This window comes from Canis lupus, chromosome 14 (assembly GCF_011100685.1).
Source record: "Canis lupus familiaris isolate Mischka breed German Shepherd chromosome 14, alternate assembly UU_Cfam_GSD_1.0, whole genome shotgun sequence".
Taxonomy (NCBI): domain Eukaryota; kingdom Metazoa; phylum Chordata; class Mammalia; order Carnivora; family Canidae; genus Canis; species Canis lupus.
The window spans coordinates 32,933,038-32,959,423 of NC_049235.1; the positions used below are offsets into that span (position 1 = coordinate 32,933,038).

At 34.3% G+C, this 26,386-nt stretch overlaps 1 protein-coding gene across 28 annotated transcripts in view; it reads left to right on the forward strand.

Moving 5' to 3' along the window:
• The window catches only part of HDAC9 (histone deacetylase 9), a 911,202-nt gene that overhangs the window by 486,215 nt on the left and 398,601 nt on the right, over positions 1-26,386 (forward strand). For all 28 annotated transcript variants that reach the window (XM_038557033.1, XM_038557034.1, XM_038557035.1 and 25 more), the window contains one exon: positions 691-812. In XM_038557033.1, coding sequence (XP_038412961.1) covers positions 691-812 — 122 coding nt within the window. The remainder of the gene's footprint in view (positions 1-690; positions 813-26,386) is intronic.

Genomic DNA, 26,386 nt, shown 5'->3' on the forward strand with positions numbered 1-26,386 from the left:
CTGTGCATTGTTTTCTTTGTGTATCATAGTTATGGGCGTCCATATCCACTGGATAATTTGCGTTCAGCCCTGAAAACTCTTCCTTGGTAATATAGCTGCCTCTCTTTCACTATATTTATGCAGGGAATAGAAAATATTTTTAAAAATCAGTTTCATGTTGAAGAAATATGTGAGTGCCAGCCTTTACCTTAGAAGTGCTATAGAAGTCAGGAGATCTGAGGCTGTTGACACTATCACTATAATAGAAAAGCCACCCTCTTATACTTTTATTTATTACCTAGCAATTTTTGAAAATGAAGTCCCTTCTACTTTTACTTTGACTATTCTATATTACTGACTAAAAAGGATTAGGATGATGACTTTTTCACTAGTATGATGCTTAAGAAAGCCTACATGGCCATCTCAGATGATCAAAACTCAGGCTCTTGGTGAATTCTCTTTTAGTGAATTAGCAAACTTCTATATAAGTAGGTGACCAGACACAACAGTGGTCATTCTTGGGAATCGTGCAACATTCTATAACATACTGCTAAAATGAACTTGGTTATATGAGACTATGGTTTGTACACACTAAAAAGAAAGAACATAAACACAGCTGAGACACGTGTACAGCATGTGCAACTGATTATTGCTGACCCACACACAGTAAAAACTCCAGAGCAAATGGTGAACCCTCTTTTTCTTTTGTAGGGCTGCCCACCACACGTCATTGGATCAAAGCTCTCCACCCCTGAGTGGGACATCTCCGTCCTACAAATACACATTACCAGGAGCACAGGATGCAAAGGATGATTTCCCCCTTCGAAAAACTGGTAAGTTGGTTTAGCAAGACTCCACTTGCTCTTCCATAATGTACCTGTAGTTTCATTTTGCCATGCCTCTAGAGGAAAGTCAAAGGATTTGCATCAGAGCTATTGTGCCCTCTCCACCCCTGTCCTTAGCATAAGCATATATGTGCATGCACCACGTACACATGCCAGTTTCAACATCAGTTGATTCAAGATATAATCGGGTACCTTTTTTAATTTAAAAGTTCATCATATTTGGATTTTATTCAAATTATTATCTTATTAGCAATAAATTTTCCAATTACAGAAAACAGAAATTAGATTTCTCAGAAAATTTAAATTGTCTCCACTAATGAGGACCTCTGTAATTTCTTCCTTTTATCTAAATTTTTCTTGAGCTTCAACCATTCACTTCAGAAATGGGAATAATAAACTTTCTTTCCTCACACATTTTAAAACATGTAACTTTTAATTGTTTAAGTAGTGAAAACAGATAAAACCAAAGCTACCTTTTGAGTAAGTGACTTGCCTAATGTCTCACAGATTACAGGAGACCTCAGAGTGATGCTTTGTACCTAATAATCTCATGCAATTATATAAAAATCTGCTTACGGGAACTGGGACAATGAAGCTTCTATTTGTGGAGTTTAGTAAACCGCCTTCTGGCTCTTAAGGCTAGTATTTGTTTGCTCATCTCCTTTTTCAGCCCTCTGATATGTGCATATTTAATGTGTTATGTGCTCTTACCTCTGTAATAAATATATTTAAACTTTAGCTAGATATGAGCATAAATATCATTTTGTATATGTTCTGTTCTAAATCTTCTGTTTTCCAAATGCAGTTTTTAGAGAAAGTTGTAGATTTTAAAATCTTTGTATCCAGAATTGATCTGAAAAGGTACTCAGAGAAGATAGTTTGGTTCACTGTATTTTACTCAGGTCTACTTAAGAAGAATAGATCTATGTAACTTGTATTTGAAATCTACAGAGCAAAAATGATTTCCAATAGTTTTATTAATCTTCCCAAGCAATTTTGAGTCATTAAAATGAATATAGATTGTAAAAACACACGCTATAGCTATTGTCTGTCATAATTTACCTATAGCATAATGAAGATTTAAAAATAAAATCCGTCATAAGAACTTATCACCAACCCTCTTTTGTACAACCACTGGGGTAGGATGGTGAAGTATTGCAAAGAAATCCATGCCTTTTTATTTTAATAGCCTGAGGAGTTTTGCATTTCTACTCTAAGACAATAGGTATAGTAAAATACTTCAAGAGATTAAATACCCCAGAAGGCTGTGCAAAGGGGAGAATGAGATTTATGTATTGCATAAGAACTTCACACTGTTATGTACAAATCAGATTGCCTTCCACATAAATAAACTTATCTGGGATAAAAGGAAGAAAGCAAAGAATGAGCTTCCATGTTCTTTCTGAAACACAGAGTATAGTTTATGAAAATTGATCCATAAAGGGCATGAGTTTTAGAATGTGCAGACTTTGATCTGCTGTCTTGACATTGAGTTGCGCCAATGGCATGTGTAGGAACTATTGACAGAGATTATGTGAATATTGCCTCAGGTCTCAGGGCAGTGACTGGCATTCAAGAGCCCAAGGAGTCACTAAAAGGAAAGAAAACATAAGTCCCCCTATGGCAGGAGGTTACTGATGAGTGATATAGTTACATTCATGGAGAAAGACTTCTACCCTGCTGTGCACACAGCCTTTGAATATATTCTTACCCCTGGGAGACGAAAACTGACTGCAGAACTGACACTGCCTTTGAAAAGAAGTGGCGTTTGGAACCAGTAAGGCATCCAGAAAGAAAATCTGATCTTTTTCAATACTGAAGAACAAGTACTGAAAACCCATACTTTGTGTCCCAGTTTCCATGAGAACAGTTTAGGATTTTTTTCTCTGTGAGGAATGACTAGCAAGCTGTTAATTTATTCTTGTAAAAATTCTCAGTCCACAACAGAATTCAAAGAGAAATCTTGCTCATTATATATATTACCACATTTTATTCAAATCTGTACTAATATGAGAGACATTTTCTCTGTTGGTGTGATATATAATAATAGTGAAAAGATGCAGCCCTTGTGTTTTCTAGTGTTATATTTTCTTTATTGGCCTAGTATTTCAAGTTTATTCTTTTAATAAAATTGAAAATCTGAAGCATCGGGCCATTGATTTATACAAACAAACTTTTTAAAGCACTATACCAGTGAAGTTCTTGAACAGCCATTAATACTTTGTATGAGGGTTTCAAAATATTTCTTAGTTCAATTCCTATCATCAAAGAAAAGTATTATATAATTAAGTACAGATGTTTTGTACACATTATCTAAAGTACTTAAGAGATGCCCTTCACTAATTACAAATACGGAGAACAGAACTCTTCTAACTTTTATCAATGTGATCCATTTGGTGTATTTCCAGTCCACTGTGAGAAACTTTAGACATATCTTTGCAATAAATAGAAGAGCATTGAAATATTTAGTGTGATTCAAGTGATAATTTTTACTTCAACATTTCTTATATGTTTGTTATTTAATAGTTATTACAAAATAGTAAACAAAGTATTATCATAATTACAATTAAACATATGTAATGATTGGGGAAACTAAGATAATTTTTGCATAAAGCTCTATCATATTAAATGAAATCTAGAGTAGTGGCATTGATCACATAGTGTAAATACCAGGACAGCTATAATAGAGTCAAGCTTTTCTACTGGGGCCTGTGATTATCACCCTCTGTGGTCTACTTGAATTTCACTGAATTCAATTTTAGATTTAAAAGAAGTTGTTAAATGAGTGGATCTCTTTGGATCTCTCTTTGGATCTGCATACGATACTGAATACTTCCAATTTCTTTTTAACCTACATCAGGACTGAATTGCCAATCTATATTAGCAAGGTTTAAGGGGATAAAGCTGGAACTGGAATAAGAAAAATTTTAATGACCTTAAAATGATTAAAGTGGCCCCAAGGGTATCCCTTAAACAGTGAGCACAATTTGGAACCTCTTTTGACCTCCTAGGACCCAGCCAGACGGTGATAACCTAGAAACAGTCAACCATAGAAGGCTCATTTGTCTGCGGAGATCTGACCTTTGTCATGCAAAGTGGACCTTTACTTCCTTCCCCTTAGGAGAATGATGGTTGCTCCTAAAATTTGGGCATTTAGGAAATATCAGAATAATACAACTAGGTGGCTCTAATCAGGCCCATTCCTAATTCACTTTTCTTTTAAATGTAGGAATTGAGAGTCTTTTGCTCCTTTGACAACAATGAACATTGAAGGATTTCATAATTAGTTGTGAAGTTGAGAATGAAATCATTGTTTTCAATTTTTATATTTATCGCCCACACTTAAAATAGCACTTCCTTTTAGAATTACCTTCTGTGATTCTTTTTGTTCCACAACACAAGGATTTGTTGATACTGAAATTTGTAGTATTTTATTGAACTTCATGTTTTGGCTGCAAATTATATTGTACTGTAGTATGTGACTTTTCCCCCCTAATATAGTACATTTCTAGACTGATAATAAACTATAAAATAGAGAAAGAAAGCGTCTGGATCCAGGCACTTTTGAAATAGTACATATTTCTCTCAAAGTACTGCTATATGTGGTGACTTTGAATTGACCTTCAGAATCATTTGAATTGGATTCTATTCCAGTGAGTGTGTACGTATGTTTCATAAAATATTATAGTAAAAAAATTCTAGAGGTTTTATGCTCCATTATATTATTGGGGTCTTACCCAGTGAACTTTGCCTTTCTTTGAATGTTATAGTCTTTCCATTTAATACTTCTGAACAAAGTGAACTGGCTGGCTAGATTAACCTCTTAAAGTGTGCAAGCCATTATAAAGCTTGGCGTGGACTGTTCCAGCCCCACTGAAATACTCATTTTAATGGTCAGCAACACAAGAGTAAGACTCAAATATGGAAGGGGTCCAAACATAAGTTAAGGTTTTGGAAGGCCAGTGTCATTTTCCACACTGAGTAAATTGGAAAGAAGGCAAAGATGAGATATACAGCTTTATAAATCTCCTTCAGAATAGTAGTGAGAAGTTATGTGGTACCTTGGTGACCTATTCAAGTTATTATAATCCAGAATTAATACAAGAAGGCTTTTTTAATCTTAGGTCCTAAAATCTCTCTTTTTCCTTCTTTCTGTGTTTTTCTCATGATATGCAAACACATACTCATGTGCACACATGGACGTGCACCCACATTTCTGCCCAGATAGTACTAAAAGAGTGCTTATGCTTGTAAAAATACCACTCAGAGTCTTATTCCAGATTAACAAAAACTGGAGGATTCTTATCTATTTTAGTACTCTTAGTTCCATTGTAGCAGTCATTCTTGCTTTAAATTACTAGAATATTCTTTTCGTGATAATGTTACAAAGTTTTCCCAGAATCGAGAAGCAATGTGGCATAGTAACACCAGGCTTTGAATCCACCTACCAGTTCGAAATCTGGATCCTCATTTTAGGAAATTTACTTAACCTCTTGGCCTTATGACTCTGTCATCTGTAAAATAGGAATAATTATTGCACTTGGTTCATACAGTTAGTTTAGGAATTCAGTTAAGTATTGTGTGTAATGAGCTGAGGATCATACCTAGAATTTAGGGAGCGCTTAGTTAATTTTATGTTGAGGAATTCATCTTCATTTATTTTTATCAAGTTAAAACTGCATATCTTACTCTTGTGGGAAGTCTTTTTAAGGTCTAACATTCTGCTACATTTTTATTGATTTCACAAACAACTGAGGAGAAAGTGACAAACGGTCTTTTTAAGCTATGTGAAACTTTTAGTACTAATGTCAACATTGGAATAAAGGGTTTTGCCAGTTTTGTATTTCCCTGGCATCTCAGAGCGAAATGTGGTGTCTAAAAATAGTAGCAGACTTGTTTCTGTCATCTAACATAGGAAGAACACTAATTGATACTTTATGCTCACTGGGGCTAAGTTGTGTTTTGATTTCTGCCCTTTGACTTGACTTTTAAATTGTTAGATTTTAATTTTTAGAACAGTTTTAGATTCACACACACACACACACACATACAAAAAAAAAAAAAAAAAAACTGAGCAGATAGTATACAGACAGGGCTTCCATATCATTCTCCACACCCTCTCCCCCTACCGGCTCTGCTCTTACTTACATGTTGCATGAGTATGGTACATTTGGTATAATTTATGAACCACTAGATACATTATTATTAGCGTAGTACCTAACTTACATTAAGGTTTACTCTTAGTGTTATAAAATTCTATAGATTTTGACACATGCATAATGTCATATCATGTATCCATCATGACAATATAATAAAGAAGAGATTCACTGCCCTCAAAATCCTCTCGCTCCATGGATTCATCCCTCCCCCTGACCAGCCTCTGATAATCACTGGTGTCTCTACTGTCTCTATAGTCTTGCTTCTGTAGCATGTCACATAGTTGGAATCATATTGTATAATGTATTTAGCCTTCCAGACTGGATTCTTTCACTTGGCAATATGCATTTAAGATTTCTCCATGTCTTTTTTGTGGCTTGAAAGCTTTTTTTATTTTTTTTTTTTTTTAAGATTTAGTTATTTATTCATGAGAGACCCAGAGGGAGAGGCAGAGACATGGGTAGAAGGAGAAGCAGGCTCCATGCAGGGAGCCTAATGTAGGACTTGATCCCGTGACTCCAGGATCATGCCCTGGGCTGAAGGCAGAAGCTCAACCGCTGAGCCACCCAGGTGTCCCAAGCTCATTTCTTTTTATTGCTAAGTAATACTGTATTATAAAAGGAACCACAATGTGTTCATCATCTACCTATTGAAAGACATCCTGGTTCCTTCCAAGTTTTAGGAGTTATGAATAAATCTATTGTAAATATTCCCATGTATGTTTTGCATAGATACAAGTTTTGAACTGAATTAGGTTAATACATAGGAGTGTGATAGCTGGATCTTTTGATAAAATTGTTTAGTTTTGTAAGAAACTGCCAAACTATCTTCCAAAGTGGCTGTACTATTTTGAACACCCACCAGCAGTGAATCAGAGTTCTTGTTGCTACACATACTCACCAGCACTTGGTATTTTCAGTTTCAGTTTTTTTTGGATTTTGAACATTCTAATAGGTATATAATGGTTTCCCATTTTGGTTTTAAGGTGTAACTTCCTAGTATTATCATGGTGTATTTTTCTCCACTCCTTTACTTTTAATCTTTATTTTTTATCTTTTTAAAGATTTTTATTTATTTATTTGAGAGAGAGAGAGAGAGAAAGAGCAAGCACAAGCAGGTGAGAGGCAGAGGGTGAGACAGAAGCCCCACTGTGCAGTGAACCAGACCTGGGGCTTGATCCCAGGTCTCTGGGATCATGACCTGAACTAAAGACAGACATTTAACCCACTGAGCCACCCTATCTGTGTCTTTATTTTTAAAATAGTTTTCTTATAGGCCACATATACTTGGGTCTTTTTTGAAAATCCACTCTGACAGTCTCTTTTAATAAGTGTATTTGACCATTCACATCTAAAATGGTGATTGATCTATTGTTAGATTATTACCACGACGTGTGTAACTGTTTTCTAATCATTGTACTTACTCTTTATTGTTATCATTTTTTTATTTCCCCTCTTTTTCTAGCCTCTTTGGATTTAATTAACCATTGTATGATTCCATGTTCTCTATCATTTTAGCATATCATTTGTACCTCTTTAAAACTTTTTTATTTTGTGGTTTCCTTAGAGTTTGAAGTACATATTTGTGGCTGAGCTGCATCTACTTTCAAATAATACTGTAGTGCTTTATCAGCATAGGTGCCTTCCAACAGCACATTCTGAGTTCCTCCCACCCACCCTTTATCAAATTGCTGTCATTCACCTCCTTTTTCTGTAAGCTAAAATCACCCAATACATTGTTAATATTATTATTTTGAATAGTTTATTAGATCAATTAAAAATAAGAATAATAAAATACTTTACTTTTACTTCATTTCCTTTACATAAATAGAAGTTTCTGAACTATATCCTTTTCTTTCTTTTTGAAGATCTTCTTTTATTATTTCTTGCAAGGCAAATATACTGGCAAAATTCCCTTAGTCTTTGTTTGTCTGAGAAAGATTTTATTGAATATGGAATTCTAAGTTGCTGGATTTTTTATTGCAACATTTGAAACCTATCACTACACTCTGCTTGCTTGCATCATTTCTGACAAGAAATCTTGTATAATTCTTATCCTGGTTACTCTATAGGCAAGTTGCTTTCTAATATCCTCTGGTTTCTTTGAAGATAGCCTTTTTGTCTTTGGTTTTCTGCAGTTCAAATATGATTTATGTAGGTGTTTAACCTTTGGTATTTATATTGCTTCATGTTCCCTGAGATTCCTATACCTGTGCATTTTAGCCATTATTTATATATTCTTCTGTTCCTTTCCTTCTTGTTATTTTAAGATCCCCATTACACATATATTCCATCTTTTGTAATTGTCCCAGAGTTCTAGTATATTGTGTTCTTTTTTTCTCTTTGCCTTTCAGCTTAGGAAGTGTCTATTGACATGTCTTCAAGATCACTGATTCTTTCCTCAGCCACATCCAGTCCACAGATGAGCCCATCACGTCATTCTTCATTCTGTGTTTTTGATTTCAAGCATTTCCTTTTCATTCTGTCTTAGAGATCTCTCTGCTTATATTGCCCATGTGTTCTTGCAAGTTGTCAACTTTTTCCATTAGAGCTTCTGCTTCCAGTAAGCTGATCTCAGCTGCAATTTTCTGTATTTTCCTGGCTCTCCAGAGTTCAGGGTAGCACCTCGCTCTGAGACTTTTATTCTCTGAAGGATGGAAAGAAACTGCTTTGATTTTTACTTTGCTCAGCTTTTTTCTTGTGGTGAGGATGGAAGTGAAGATTTCCAAGCTCTTTACATGTTGGAGTTGATTCCAGAAGTCTGCCATGGACTTTAAAGCCTATAAAATATTTTAAAATATTTAAACACAACTTTCCAATTTTTTGAGGTGACAGATTTATATTTAAGCAATATAATTCTTACCAATTAATTATAATAGATTTTTTAAGGATTAGCATAAATGATTGTCTTTCTCAGCTTGGTCATGACTAAAATCCATGTGCTAAAAACTGTGACAGAATAGGCTGAAATAATTTTAAATCACATTTTGGAAGGAATCCAATACTTTGTGCTAAAGTCCTTGCCTAATGATTTATTCTATGATATTTTATTCTGTATCCTCTTCTGTATGTCATCTTTCTCTTCTTAATTGGAACCGCACCCTATTGATTTTGGTACTTTGAAAATAAATTTGATGAAATATTGAGTTGGAAGGGAATATAAACTACTGTGTAAGCAAGATTTGGGAATTATAAGGATTTTTTTTCTGTATTTCTAATTTTTCTCATTATATCAAACTAGAAATTTGATAAGGTATAAAAAACAATTGTGGCCCTCCAAAAATTAGAAAATTTAGTTCCTTTTTAAAATAAGATTTAATTTTTCACATAGATAATTTACTTTTTACAAGAAGACTTTTTGATAGATTTAATCACTTTGATTATGAAAAGGTAGCTATTTTAAACTATTTCATTGATTCTAAAATGCTCATTTTTTTAAACAAATATATGTCTGAAACCTGAATGAGTCCAATGGATGATATTTTCACAGTTCTACCAGCAATGTTTTTTGCTTTTGCATTTTTTTCTTAGTGATTGTGCATGCTACAATTGATCAATTACTGTAATATTTACCTAAGAATTAAATGGTTTAGAATAATGTGACTTGTTATAAAATAGAAAAATATAAATTGATTTTTTATTTAAAATTATAAAAGGCATAGAAATTAATGTTCCTAAGAATTATCTATTCAAAAGTTAGTTTGGTTAAGTTAGAATCAAGGAACAAAATGATTTAAGTTTCGCAATTCAATAAACAAGAAGCTGGTCTCACAGATTGTATGTGCAATATGGATGATAACTAGTTAGAGCCAAGAGCAAGTATCAATTGCAAATTGTGTGATAATTAAACAACCTTGTAAGAACTTTGAAAATCTAAATTGAATTATTTGGTTGTGGGGGAAACTAGTATGAAAATGCTAATATAGCCTAGAAAGACAAAGCATGGAAAATAATCTTATGGTTTGGAGTTAGATCTGGCTGAGAATTTTAGTATGGTGCTACCACTTAGGACTGTGTAACCATGGACAAGTTAAAAGGACTTCTCTGAACCTGTTTTTTCAAGTATCAAGTATGGAAAATACTTGCCTTACAGAATTATTATAAGTAATAAAGGTATTATATGAAAGTGTCTAGCACAGTGCCTGATATATGGCTGTCTCAGTGCATATTTCCTGTATGAGTTACTGGGAATGAAGGTATGGTATTTGTGGTAGGAACTATTGGTAGTAGCCAGATGGTATAATAATGCAGGACTTGGAATAGCAAAAGGAGTGTAGAACTATGGTCTTAACCCTGTCACTAATATATGACCTTAAACATAGCACTTCATGATTTGGGATCTCAGATTTCTTAGTTAAGGGAAAGATTTGGAGCAAATGATGCCTAAGATTTTATATAAGTCTAAAAAGGAAATATTATGTTTCATGAGGAGTAAGATAAGAAAATGTTAATAATTTGAAGACCATATAAATAAGAAATAAATAATGGTGCTTCTGCAGAATTATGTCTCAAATTCATTGTAATTAACTGTAATAAAGTCTAATGACATATTTTTCACTCCCCATAAAGTATTCAATTAGAAATAGGCAGGACATTTTAGATAAGATTGGAATGAGAAATTGGCAAAAAATAATAATTAAGATTTTAAAAGCATTTAGCCATCTGTTGTATAATCATGAGAATGATTGAAAAAAGACTCCTAATTTGTAATATTCACAATTTTATAACTTGAAACACTGCGGGAAAAAGTCCATGGAATATGTACACTTACACATCTCTAGACATATCTAAAAAAAATAAATTAAAAGATGACAGAAAATAAATGATGAAATGTTTGCAATTGTATTTTCTTTAAAATCAGCCACTCACTGGGTTACTTTGAAATGAAAGGGTCCTTTATAGCAAAGAAATCTGAAGGAAACCATTATCTGTTTCCTAAAAAACCTTCTTAGTATTAAGGCAGCTTGTAATAAAAGTTTATCCTGGCATGCTAGGTTTTTCATCAAATGGCCTTAATTTACCAACTCAGAGTCACCTTTATTTTTGTTTCCTGATCTCCTTTTTTATAAAACTATTTGTTTTGAAGCTTCTTATTTTTATTATTATCTCAAGATTTATACATTCTTTACCAGCTATCCATATAAAAGATAAATTCAAAAGTCATTTTTTTCCTTTCTTTTTTTTTTTAATTTTTATTTATTTATGATAGTCACAGAGAGAGAGAGAGAGAGAGAGGCGCAGAGACACAGGCAGAGGGAGAAGCAGGCTCCATGCACCGGGAGCCCGATGTGGGATTCGATCCCGGGTCTCCAGGATCGCGCCCTGGGCCAAAGGCAGGCGCCAAACCGCTGTGCCACCCAGGGATCCCCTCAAAAGTCATTTTTTATAAAACCTTCATTCTGACATTTTCTTTATCTGTATTCTCATATCACTATAATTTTTACTATAAAAGCTGGCAATCATATTTTAATTATTAGATACCATATTTCATACTGATGTTTTTATCTTGTTCTTCTTCCCAATTAGATGGTAAAAATGTCCTTAAAGAGAGTGTTTATGATATATTCATTCCTTATCTGACAAACCACACTTTCTGCTGTGCTTCTTATCTTAGTGAGTAGTAAAGAAATCAATATACATAAAACAGGATTTTTGGCATTACTGAGTGCTGCACATGTAGTAGGTTCCTGAGAGGGTTATTGAAAATTAACTTAATTTAGTATTTGGACCACCTTATTTCTAGAGGAGCTACTATTTTAGATTTCAAGATTATAAATATTCTTGAGTAAAAGCAAAGATCTAAACCACCTGAAGAATATAGATAGAAGACATTGAGATAGTAATTTTTTAGTTATAAGCATTTGGCATATTTAATTGGAATTATCTATTTAATTTTATTATATATATATTTTAAAGTAGATAACATGGAATAAGTTCTCAGAGAGCATTTACTAGCCTGCTTCAGCTATGTTTATGTGGTTCTTTGAAAATAATGGTGGGAAAATTCTATATCTGCATTGTCCAATTCACTAGCCACTAGGCAGGTATAGCCACTTGAAATTAAACACAAATGTGGCTAGTGTGCCTGAAGAGAGAAGTTTTTTTGAAAATTTTTAATAAGTTTAACTTTAAATGTCCACATGTAGCTAGACTGTTTACCATCATACAGGACAGCATGAGTAAGACTGAGGCAGCAGAAATGTGGCTTGAGTGTCATGACAAAATCTCTCTGGTGCCCAAGGCAGACATCACTAATCAGTCACAGCAAACTCCTCCCTCTGAGTTTGGACATAGCCTTGGAAGCATTTTTAAATCACATCACCCAAAGAAGGTATAATGTCTGAGCAGAATTAGGCTTTTTAGAACTCTTAATTTTTAAGTAGCATGAAACCAATACAAATTAGCTTAGTTTAAAAAAGAATAGGAGGGGATGTGGAGGGGTTCTTTTAACTGAATTTTCGTAGTCTCTATGTGCTTAGATACTGGTTCAGTGTGATCACACTGGTTCTGCTGGACTTTACATACAGTAATGCTGTCTCCAAATGGTGTCAGGGATAACCTAGTACAGCCCTAGGCCTAATTCCTAGCTGCCTAACAAGATTAGCAAAAACAAGCACTTTCCACCAAGTAGTTCTGATAAATTCCCAGGACTAACTAATTCAGTTGAACAGATTGGGTCTTGTACCAACCCTGAATGCATCACTCTCACAGAGAGACAGATTACATTGATGTGGAGATTACCTCACCTGCTCACTCTGGAAGTTTGAATGGAATTTATAGTTGCTCTCTACATGGCCTGGACTGAAACTAAAACTCTGACCAGCATTCATTCTTCTAAAAGGCAGATCTGATTGTATTAACACTTTGTCTCGGCCTCTCTCTCCTTTTAGTATCACGTCATCTGCGGATAGTGCAAATTTCACTTCTTCTTACCCATTGTGATGCCTTCTATTTCTTTTTCTTGTCTGACTGCTACGGCTAAGGCCTTCCAGTACTGTGTTGAATAGAAGTGGTGAAAGCAGACATCCTTGTCTTGTTCCTGACCTTATAGGTCTCAGTTTTTCACCACTCAGTATGATGTCAGCTGTGAGTTTTTCATATGTGGCCTTTATTACATTAGAGTATGTTCCTTCTATGCATACTTTGTTGAGAGTTTTTATCAGGAGTGAATGTTGTAGTTTGTTAAATGCTTTTTCTGCATCTGTTGAGATGATCATATGGTTCTTGTCCTTTCTCTTATTAATGTGATTATTACATTCATTGATTTGCAAATATTGAACCTCCTTTGCATCCTGGAATAAATCTCATATGATCACAGTGAATGATTTTTAATATATTGTTGGATTCAGTTTGCTAATATTTTGTTGAGGATTTTTGCATCTGTGTTCATCGGAGATACTGGATTATAGTTTTCTTTTTTTTTCTTTTTTTTTTGTAGTGTCTTTGTCTGGTTTTGGTATCAGGGTGATTCTGGCGTCATAGATTGAATTTGGAAGCTTTCTTTGTTCTTCTATTTCTTTGAAATTGTTTGAGAAGAGTAGATATTAACTCTTCTTCAACTGTTTGGTGGAATTCACCAATGAAGCCATCTAGTTCTAGACTTTGTTGGGAGTTTTTGATTGCTCGTTAACTTTCATTGCTAGTAATTAGTGTGTTAAAATTTTCTACTTCTTCCTGATTCAATTTTGGAAGATTGTATGTTTCTGGGAATTTATCCATTTCTTCTAAGTTGTCCAATTTGTTGGTATACAATTTTTCATTCAGTTTATTATAATCCTGTGTATTTCTGTGGTATCAGTTGTTATTTCTCCTCCTTTATGATTTTATTTATTTGAGTCTTCTCTCTTTCTTTTAATGAAAGATTTATCAATTATTTTATCTTTTCTAAGAACCAGTTCCTGGTTTCCCCAATATGCATTAATCTGGTCCTATTAAATCTCTTACTCAAAATATTGTGTGATTGTCACACATACTTGCAACTTTCTTCAGTGGTCTCTTCAGGTCTGAATTTCCTACTTATTCTCAAAAGTCACCCTAAACGCTACAATTTGTAGGAAGTTTTCCCAAATCCTCTTTTTATCCTTTCCTGAAGCAGTGATGTTGAAATCTTTTATAATTCGTCTCCCTTAATTTTCCTTTTTTATCTATGTTTATTTCCGTGTAAACACTGCTTCTGTATAATAATGAAATTTACTCAGTGGCAGGATTTGTCTTATATATTTTTTGGTCCAAACAATGGAGATCACAGTATGTTTCTTTAATATAATCAGTGTCTTTTAAATTTTTTTAGCTATGATGTAGATCATTTGGATCATTTGGAATGAGTGTGGAGTACACACTCATTACAAAAACTAATAAAATTCACAATAACTATCATGTATGACAGTTTCTTTACTATTCTACTTGTTTTATTTTAAGATGCTGGTTACAGTACAGTAGATTCATGTCATATTCCTCATTTTGCAAAATACTAAAGAGGATAATCAGGCAAGGTTTACGAGATGAGTATTTGCGAGAAAAGTGCACTGTGAACTTTGTGATATAAGTCATTTTTGGAATAAAGAATGTAATATCAAGAGGAGCATAGTGATTAATTGCATGGTGATTAATTGCATGGTGATGATGTTTGCCTACTTCAGATGCTGTTGCATTATAGTAAAACACTGATAAATAAGAGAGGAGCAAATTACCTTGCTGTGATAGTTGGTAAGGGATAAGTGGGTAACTTACAGATTTTGAGATTACTGCTGGCAGGAATAATTTACATATGTTTTAAAAATATGTTTATTAAATAATAACTTTGAAGAGAATTAGTGTTGACAGCTGGTTAGATTTTTATGGTACTAATAGATAACATTGGTTACTATGTGCAAAATACCATTGTAAGCACCTTATCTATATATCTTAGTGATTCTGTACAGTAACCCTTGAAATACATCTCAATGTTTTTCACTAGGTTTCTAGACAAGGGAACAGACACAGAAAGATCAGTGATTTTATTTACATGAGTGAGTGTAATGCCAGGTTTGAAGGACAGTGCCAAGTTTGAAGGCAGTAAGTTTTATTTCAGAACCTGGCCTTTCAATCCCTCTGTTTCATACATAAATAAATGGTAGCTAGTATCATTGAAAAAGGCAATTTTCCTAAAGTTATAGCACCACTATAACTTTATATTCTAATACAAGTAGTGAATTATAACAATTCAGATTGTACCAATTACAATTTAAGTCTAATGATGAATATGTTCAAAATATTTTAGAACTAACATACGAACTTAGATTAGTTTTCAAAAATGCAACAAGTACACTTTCCTTTGAAACCAATTTATTTATTGTTTATTTTTAAGATTTTGTTTATTTATTCATGCGAGACAGAGAGAGAGAGAGATGCAGACACACAGGCAGAGGGAGAAGCAGGCTCCATGCAGGGAGCCTGATGTGGGACTCGATCCCAGGACATCAGGACCATGCCCTGAGCAAAAGGCAGGCGCTAAACCACTGAGCTACCCAGGAATCCCCAAATTATTTAAAATCATAAATTGATGTATTCTCTCTGGATCTAACTATTTAAACATTTTTAAAAATAAGCTATTCTAGAAATAAAATATAATTTTCAGTTGGATTTTCCAAATATATTTGCCACACAATCAAATATGAGCTAATTTATTGATTAATAACAGAATTATGAGAAACTGTAAATGTAAAATTAGTGCCAGAATATGACTTTGCAATCACTGTACAAGAAAAAAATCTACTTTTTGAAATATGCTAGATTTTTTTAGGGAGTTAGATAAGCTCGTGGATATATAAGAATTAATAGACATACCTTATATATGTTTGAATATTCCATGTAGAAGCTATTTTACTTTTTAGATTTATTATGTTATTCATTTGTAATATAGTTATAAGAAAAAATTATGATGAATATTTCTCCATCTTTTAGAGAATGTTCCTTAAAGACACATGCATTATGTTTCCATTACCATTACATATACATACATGTAAAATAATTTCCCTTTGGTTGTATTGCTAGGATAATGTTTGTCTCAAAGAATGAATATGCTCACTTATTAGAACAATATAACTCTTTATATTTTTCCTTTAGCTCTCATTGTCAGAACTAAGCTATTCAGTTTGTTCAACTGAAGTAGCTATCCTTAGCTTATCCGATCCTTACTTGTTTATTTGGCTTACTATATTATATATTTACTGTTTTTTTTTTATTAGAAGGCATCCATTTTAATTGTACAAAATATATAAATCAATAAAATAGAAAAAATTATAATTTCTTTGTTGCCACCATAAGAATATTACTCACTTTTTGATGTCTTTTAATATCAAATTTGAATCTCCCATATCATTTTATTGGGTAAATAATAATTTAGCATAACAGCTATATCATAATTTATTTACAGTGCTCTAATATTGGACATTTAAAGTATTTCCAGTGTTTGCTATTAAAATAATATTTCAGGAAACATTACAAAATTTCCATCCTTAGGTAAATTGCTTATTATTTTTACAGGAAAGATTTCTAGCAGTATATTTTCTGGTTCAGACTCTATCTAATCTATAAAACTAATTTCACTTTTCACCCCTAACTACAGTGATTGAAAATGCCTATTATTGGGGCATCTGGGTGGCTAAGTGAGTTAAGCATTTGCCTTTAGCTCAGGTCATGATCCTGGGGTCCTGGGATCAAGCCCCTCATCAGACTCCCTGCTCAGCTGGGCGTCTGCTTCTCCCTCTCTGTGCTCCTCCCCCACACTTGTGTGCTCTCTCTCTCTCTCTCTCAAATAAATACAATCTTAAAAAAAAAGAGAAAGTGCGTATTATTTGTGGATACTAATCTATCCTGGGCAACTTTATTTCTTTACAATTTGCCCATCTTATTTATATCATTTCTCGAGAAAATCTTGAAGTTCCTTTAAAGGTGGCATTATATAAATAACTTAATTACAATATTGCCAGTGCATTTTTCTCAGGAATGGGATATACATATGAATGCTTAGAGAATGAGAGAAGTAAGAATGCTCAGGGAGGACTCAGGATAGTAAAGAAAGTAAGGAGGTAGAGAATTCAAGGATGAAGAGCTCTGTGCTACAGAAGGCAAGAAGAGAAATGAATGGATATTTCAAGGATAGGTCCTGGAAATATCATAATACCTTTCACTTGTTTGTAAGTAAATGATATAATCCAGAGGAGATAACTGAGTAAATCCTAAGGAATGACATGAGAACACAGGAAAACATTCTATCAGGAAAGGGAATGGAGACGCTGGCACATGAGAAAAGGCCATGACTGTAAGAAATAAAAATTCAGTTTAGTTCCAATTTTCCCTCCTCCTTTTGTTGTCAAAATTTGAATCTTCTCCATCATTACCTGTGTGATTGAGTTCAGAATAGCACTTATTAAACATTTATTCTACCTTAGTTATCCTGTTAGGCTATGATGTTACAAAAATCTGTATCCTCTGATTTAGCTCTTTTTTTTCTTCTTTATCAGTATTCTCATAGGACACCAAAACTTACAAATCCCTAAATCAGTGGATTCTTCTTAGGTTTTTTCTTTATCTTTTGTAGCTTTGGATCCCATTGACCAACTTTTACTCTTTCCCCTTTGAAGTTAAATTTTATATGCTGCTCTTCATTTCATCTGCTTCTCCTCTCTGTTTGCAGTTCTACATCCTTTATACCTGCAGCCCATGAAACATGGGATTTCCCAACTTCAGTTGTCTCCTCTCTGCATGTTGTTCTGTAGTTTTAATTTTCCCATGTGTTAAATACCATCACCCTATTGAAGGTCTTTTTTTTTTTTTTAAGATTTTATTTATTTATTCATAGAGACACACGGGGTGGGGGGGAGAGAGGCAGAGGGAGAAGCAGGCCCCATGCAGGGAGCCCAACGTGGGACTCCATCCTGTCTCCAGGATCACACCCCAGGCTGCAGGGGGTGCCAAACTGTTGCGCCACTGGAGCTGCCCTATTGAAGGTCTTTAATTCTAGTTCTTGTTCATTCTAATCAGTAGGTACCTCTGATGGTGAGGTTTAACTCAGCTTCCTCATTCATACAAGGAACAGACTAATCTAAGACCATCTTCATTTTTTTCCTTTAAGTTTTTTCATTTGTGGTCAAAATCCACATCTCTAATTCTCAACATTTCTATAGATTCCAGGCTGACATTCCCAAGGTGTCCGCCATTATTGTCACTTCCCAGATTTAAAAGTTCACCCTCCCTTCAAGTCCTGTCCTAATTTTTCTTGATTCTGCTAAAACCTCTGCTCTAAACATGCAGATTTGACCATGAGATTCTCCTTGGCTTCATGGTCTTTTCTCTCCTCTTGTCCAGTTCATCACCAAGTGAAGACCTTTGCTCTACCAGCTCTTTCTTTTTTTTTAAGTAGAAGTCATCTGGGTTCCTGGGTGGCTCAGTGGTTGAGCATCTGCCTTTGGCTCAGGTCATGATCCAGAAGTCCTGGGATCGAGTTCCACACTGGGCTCCCCACAGGGAACCCATTTCTCCCTCTGCCTATGTCTCTGCCTCTCTTTGTGTCTCTTATGAATAAATAAATAAAATCTTCAAAAAAAACCAGGAATCTTTTTAGATATAAAATTGTTCCTTCCCTAATACCTAATATACAGCTTTGCACAGAACAAGTGCTCAATTAATAATTGTTAAAGGGAGTGTCTCATTCTTCTTGTCTGACTGCTACAGTTCTCCTTCAGAGATGTCAAATCATAATTAAAACCAATTAAATGAGAATCAGCAACATTCTCTTTTTTCCCCCTACTCTTAGCTCAAGTACAACATTTAAACCACCTGAAATAGAATAAACTGGTAAGGAAAACAATGCTGTTCTTTGAGCCCTGATAGAACATAAATTCAGTGAAAATCTGTTCAAACCACAACTCTAATTAAAGGTTTTAGCTGCCAAATAATATGTTCTGGTTAAAGCCAAGTTAGTATTATGGAGTGTTTCAGGAATAAGAGCACAGGCTTTATACTTTGCTGTTGATTTTCTCATGGGAAACTTATGTAAAGCAGAGTGATACCTCCCTGTTGACTTTAACTTTTAGAAATGCAAAGCATGCTGAAATTGTACATAATTCTCTTCTAAAGAAAAGGAAATAGCATTTCAATGGTTTTCCTCAGTGTCTTATTGAGTTATGGTGGGGCACAATTATGTCTGTTAAATTGATTTACCAGATGGAACGTTACATTTTATATTCAGCTGATTAAGTTGTAGGAGACTAGAATTGTATCTCATACCCTGAAGATCATATATAAAAGCTAAAATATTTTAATTAACTACATTTTGAAACTGGCTAATTAGAGGTTTAACTAGTTTTTTTTTTTTTTTCTCTCCTTTAACTTACATTGCACTAAAAAAAGGGAAATTGTTCTTAGGAATGGGCCTTATCATACAGTTGTTATTTGGCTTAATAATTCAATATCTCAAATGGAATCTGTAAAAAAAAAAAAAAAAACGTAAAATGTTCCCACTTGACTGAATTTTGGAAATTGCTTTCTTGTCATGGCTGTTTAATATGTACAAAGTATTCTTAGCATATTAGGTTTAAAATAAATGATCCTTAACTTACACCTTAACAGAAAAAATTTAAAGAAAAAAAAACTCTTATTTTTGCTCCTTTTTCTCTTTTTGACCTTTTCACAGGTAAGAAAATATATTAATAAAACCTTTACCTTTTAAAGAAAATCAAATCTGATAAAATAGTAAATACTAATTTTAAGTAAATTATTGTCCTGGTTATTTTGATAAGTGATGAGCATATACATCATTAAAAGTTTCCTTTAATACCTGATTTGTTTACCTAAAAATAATGCAATAAGAATATAGCACAGTAAAACGTGATCTAGTCAGAACCGAATATTTGAGAATATTCAGACTTCCAAAACAGTGCCAATGGTGGAATTCATTAGACTGCTGTATTGGCTTCCTATGGCTCCTATAATAAATTATTGTAAACTTAGTTGCTTAAAATGCACATATTTATGCTCTCACTGTACTACAGGTCAGAAGTCCTAAATAGATATCTCTGGGTGTCAGCAGGGCTATGTTCCTTTCTGGAGGCTCTAGGGGCAATTCCATCTCTTTGCTGTTTCCAGCTTCTGGGGGCTGCCTGCATTCTCTGGCTTGAGGCCCACTTCCATCTTCAAGCCAGCAGTGACTGCATAGCTCTGGCATTCACTCTTCTGCCTCTCTTTTTGATTTTTGTTTGTTTTGTTTTGTTTTTCTTTCAAAAGACACTTGTGATTATCCTGGGCCCACCTGGATAATCTCCTTCTTGTTAAATGAGCTGATTAGCAACCTAAAGTCCATCTGCCACCTAAATTCTTTTTTACCCTGTGAAGTAACAATCACACTTTCTGGAGAATAGGACATAGATAACTTGGCCAAGGGGGCATTATTCTGCCCACCACAACTAACATAGAGTATTTATTAGGATGGTGTTTGGTACGGAATCTTTTGACTTACTACTTCTTCACCAATTTATCCAGATTGTCATCCAGAGAATATTGGCTAAAAAAAGATGTTTTACTAAAGGTTTGTCTAGTGGTGACAAGGGCCTTTTGTCGAGGGCCCCAAGATTCTGGGACGACCTTAGTATATCCAGAGGGAAGGGGCACCTGGGTGGCTCAGTGGTTGAGTGTCTGCCTTTGGCTCAGGGCATAATCCCAGGGTCCTAGGATTGAGTCCCACAACGGACTCCCACAGGTGCTTCTCCCTCTTCCTATGTCTCTGTGTCTCTTATGAATAAAATCTTAAAAAAAAAAAAATATATATATATATATATATATATATATATATATATATATATCCAGAGGCAAAATACTGCCTTTTACATCAGTCTGAAATGGATAAGAGTGTTTTCTTATAAATATGTATTCCAAAAAAAATCTGTAATAAAGATAATAAAGCTGTGAATTCCATTGAGGCAGAAATGAATTACCAAGAACATTCCCAAATCATAAAGTTCACAAAATCATAATCTACAAAGGGAAGTAATTAATAACAAGACCTGCCCCAGTAACTTGGAAGATTTTGAAACAGGGAAAGAACAGGAAGCAAGGTAGCACTTGAGTTGAGTGAAGGACAAACTCCTGTGGATCAGAAGTCAGTGCTGACCATTTCTTCTGGTGCTGTTGATCCATGGCAACTGGCTGTGTCTCAGGGGTTTTGAAGGGCCGCATATACTAGTGACTGCACATAAAGACTCGAAATTATATTGAAATAGATAACAGTTCCAAGAAGTAGTAATTAAACAGTATATATATATATATATATATATATATATATATGAATGAGATGGACCAGGAGCCACTTAAGCTAAACTGAACAATGTGATAATGTGATTGCTGGAGGAGACTAATCGGAACCACCTTCTGCATAGTGACCTCATCCAGAAAGCTGGAGGCGCCCTGGGCAGCTGGTTCTCCTTTATCTCATCAGGGATTCTTCTGCCATCATTTGCTCTTAAGCCTCCACTTTCTCATCATGCCTTCTGTTGCAGCTCAATACCCATTTAGTTCATTGCCCATTCCGGTTATTGACCATTCTCTGACTCCAGCATACTCTTGTCCAGTCCACCTTCCATCTTTCTAAATTTTAAATCTAGTCACCTTACCCTCCTACTTAAGAATCATGTAACACCTCTTCTGTCATCTTCACGGCCGAAGTACTTATGTGGCATTCACACCCTTTCTCCTTCTCCCTTCTACCCTCTTGCCCTAACCTTCTCTCCTAACCTGTCCCTGCTCTACTTTCTCATATGGCTTGCCCCAACAGTACTAAACAAGTTGCAATCCCATAAAAAACTCTGTTTCACACTCATGAAAGCCATTCACAGCTGATTTTCCAAATGGTCATTGCTTTTCCTAAAGCGTATGCTTGAATAGTTCTTACTTTTTTGTAAATGCTCAGCTGACACATACTTCCCCTCTGTGAAACTTCTCTTGGTACCTGTCACCCACCAGGCTACCCTAAATACTCACTACATACCTTATTCCAAAAATATGCCCAAATACAGCTGCACATATCTTTGTGTGTATATGTCTATATTAAAATTAATGTTCTCTACTTAGGTGAGAAATCTTTCAGGATAGTATCTATGGCTAGTTTACTGTTAAATACCAAGCATCTTCAGAGAGCTCATAATAGGCACTGAATAAATTTATCTTAGAAGAATAAATAAGAGTATAGAGTAAAATAGGAGCTAGTATATATCTCTTTAGGTATTCAGAAATATAGGAAGATTATGAAAGGATTTTTAAGAATTTAATGGTTTTTAAAAAAAATATTTTATTTATTTATTCATGAGCAACACACTGAGGCAGAGACACAGGCAGAGGGAGAAGCAGGCTCCCTGTGGGGATCATGACCTGAGCCAAAGGCTCAACCACTGAGCCACTGAGCCACTCAGGTGCCCCAAATTTTTAAGAGTTTAATTCACAGTAATATTTTGTAAGAAAGAGACTGAGTGACTGCTTTTGGATGGCTATAAACTGGGTAAGTCAGAAGAAAACAAAACAAATGAAGTAACAAGCTAGACAATGATTTAACAGTTTTATGGGAATAAACTGAAATTTTTCAGGTAAACATCAGAGACAAAAAGTTGAAAGCCATATATATAAAGAAAATAAGGGTTATAGCATTTAAGGTTAGACAGTGATTTTACTATATTTACCGCATATCATTCTCTTCAATACTTCTGAACTCTTTAAAGTCAAAGGAATGAATATTATTGTCCACATTTGCAGGCATGAAAATTGAAGCATAGAGACATCGAACAATACTTGACCCAATCACACCATTAGTGGCAGAGTCAGGACTGGGAAACAACACCAGCCTCTTATGAATGTGACCAAGTAAGGTTCATGCTGAGAGCACAAATATGTATGGAAAAGGTTAGATTTATGGTGATCCCCAGGGAGTTATTAGGTGGTAGGTATTAATTTCTGGACCATATAGTCCTGACTATATGGTGGGTTTTTTGGAGAAATGGTGTCCTTATCAAATAGTGGGCTGCTCCAGCGCAGATCTCACCTCCTAAGACGTCCTCACCCTGTCATGATATTAGTTCACATCTATGTTTACACATGTAGCTCTTAGGAAGTGTCTGGGTAGAAAGTGTGTTAAAAAGCTTTACATCACAAATAAAATTACTCTTCATAACACTTCTATTTAAAATAGTATAAAAGATATATCTAATAAAGGAAGTAAATAAAACTGTAAAGTACATGGTATAATTTTTTTCATGCATAGACAGAAATTAGCTCATTACTGAAAGATTATTAGCAGAATTAAATGATAAATTCTGAATTTTTGTTTATAAATGTAGATAGAATTTTAGAACTAAGAAAGCCTTTAGTAAAAAAGATATAAATATATTTATAAATTCAGATTCCCCCAAAAGTAGAACATTATTTAAATTGTGAAATACTAATTCAGAAGGAAGACTTTATTAGAAACGGGATTGAAGAAGACTGAATATGCTCCTAATCTAGCTTGTTTTATTGAAATGACAATTCAATATTTTGTTGTATTTTCAAAATACAGATTTTCAAAATTTCTCTTTACTTAGGTAAATATTTTATACTTGAAAAAATTAAAACATAAAAAGAAAGTATTCTTTGATTCCTTGAATCCAAAACATGTTATTTTTGGTGCTTGCCAGAAAAATGAAATTCCTTCTGCATTCTGCATCTGATCTATAAGACCTCTTGCCATAACATTCAGTGTCAAGAAACTCTTACAAATTAGAAAAGTTGAAGTTCAACTAGTTCTCTTCTCAACATCACTTGAAAGCCAGTCTTTAATTAAGTTTTCTTTCATGCTTGGATATATGCAAGCATGCATTTATTCGTTCAGCAACTGTTTATTGAGACTCACCATGAGTCTCTGTAGTTGCTATGTACTGAGAATAGACACAAAATTATTACATTTACTGTTCTGAGCACTATGTGTGGTAGAGTAATTTCAGTGAAACAGTGAGGGGTTAGAGCCATATTGCAGTGGTTTGAGGTTAGGAAGTGGTGGTGGCAAGTGTAAGGCTACTTTAGAAAAAAAAACTTGACTGTGAATTAAAGTATAAATGCAGAGAGTAGCTAATAATATTTGTATCTCAGGAGGGTTTATTTTTATTTGAATGGGAAAGATGCGAGCATGTCCACGTGCTAAGGAGACATACAGAGAGAGGGAGTTTGAAGATACACATTGAATAGCCTCTCTTAGTATTGCATAATTTTGCTAAATTTTGCTCGACATTTCTTTAAAGCCTTATCTTCCTTTCAGTATCCCTTCCCCACCTTGTTAGCATATTTAATCTTTATTCTTTGAATTTGCCCTCACTTCCCCATGGATGAGGTTGCCTCCCACCTCTGCCTGTCAGAGTCTCATTTAGCACCCAGTTTCCCCACCCTGCCTTTCAGTCACAACGCTGCTGTATAAGTATACTGCTAAGTATATAAGTCTATACTTATATAAGTATGCTGCTAAGTATACTTATCACATGGCATTGATCATCATTAGTCTATCATTCATTTTTGCAAGACCATGAATACCTGGAAGACAAAGGCTTTCTATTATATCGTTGAAGTGGTTGCCTCAGCACTTAACACACCCTTTTTCACATTCACATTCAGTAACCCATGGATTTATTCTATGTAGTAGGTATAGCAGAAGTGCTGAATAAGCAATGAGACAGAACTAGACCCATTCCCAACCCTCATGGAACTTGCAGCCTAGGTTCTCAATATTATTATTCAGCAGCTCTTAATTAGATGCCATTAACAATGGAACCAATTGAACAGAAAAATTTCATTTTAACTATAAAAAGTGATGAAATGTTTTATAACATTATAATTTGTTTCTGACCAGAATCATATTGTTTGATTAAAGCATGTTAAAAATGGGCATTGTACTTTAAGTGTCCTAAAAATTCAAAGAAAATTGTTATTTCCTCCTCTGTTTGTTTTAGTATCAAAAAACAAATAAATAAAACTACCATTGAGCAGCAATCCGTATATCCATTTATTCATTCAATGAATTTCTACTAAGTGCTAAGCCAGCTGAGCACCAGGCACTCTGGTGAAAAATGGTATGAAAAAGGGTATAGGATTCAGCATGGAGTACTGCTCTTAGATAGAGGAAACTGAGTGTCCTGTCATGGGCCTTTGAGCTTTAGAAGTACCTGCTCTGGCTCACAAATGAAGCATCCATAAACACTAAGGGAAAAGGCCTACCCAGAGCTAAGAACCTTCCCATTCTAGACCACATTCCTGTTATCTAGGACCTCTGTATATTGTTTTCCCATGCTGCTCCGAGCTGCTCCCTAGGACTTGGTAATACTCTCTGCCCTGTATGCCCATTTGCACTTTTCTAATCATATCAAGGTGGTCGTGGTTGTTTTCAGTTATGAGGAACCTAAGAATTAAATTCCCATGTCAAATGATGGGAGGAAATACTCCACAAATGCACATATAGATTCATAATGATGGTGCCACTGTGCTGCCTTTCTGAGCAGCACTGTAGATCACCTAAATGTCTAGTTATCAAATATTTAAATAAAATATTGTATACTCCCATGTAAATGTGGCTAAATAATATATGGTATATCCATATAATGTGTTTTTAAAAGAATATACAACTGCTTGGGAAAAGATTCATAATAGATTTTTAAGTGAAAACAATTAAAAAATAAATTAATTAAATAAATTAATTAATTAAATAAGTAAAATAAAATAAAACAAAATAAATGGGATCATTTTATTTTTAAACTCTTTTTTAAGATTTTTATTTATTAGAGAGAGACAGAGCATGAGCAGGGGAGAGGGGAGGAACAGAGGGAAAGGGATAATAAGCAGACTACCTCTGATCGGAAAGCATGACCCAAGGCTCCATCCCAGAACCCTGAGATCATGATGTGAGCCAAAGGCAGACACTTAATCAACTGAGCCACCCTGGTGGCCCCAGTGGAATCATTAGAGAATATATAATTGCCTGTGAAATGACTCCACATACATTATTAAGTGAACAAACGGTATACAATCATAAATGTAATTTGATCCTCATTTTCAAATAAATACTTTTGTGTACAAAGCACAAAAGTTTAAACATGTTAGCAGGCTAAACTCAATTTGTTCCATTTCAAAAGTTTTGAACATATATGATCTACATAATCAGAAGATAACAATATATGTTATAAAATGAACACTTCAGAAAACCACACTGTAAACTGAGTAATGTGAGTAACGTTTACCAATATGCTTTTTGAAAAAGAATAATCCTTTTTTAATAAATAGATATATTTGGCATATTCTCAATAAGAAGATGGATAGATGTCTGCAAACTATTTCTGAATCAAAAAGAATAGCATTATAATTTCT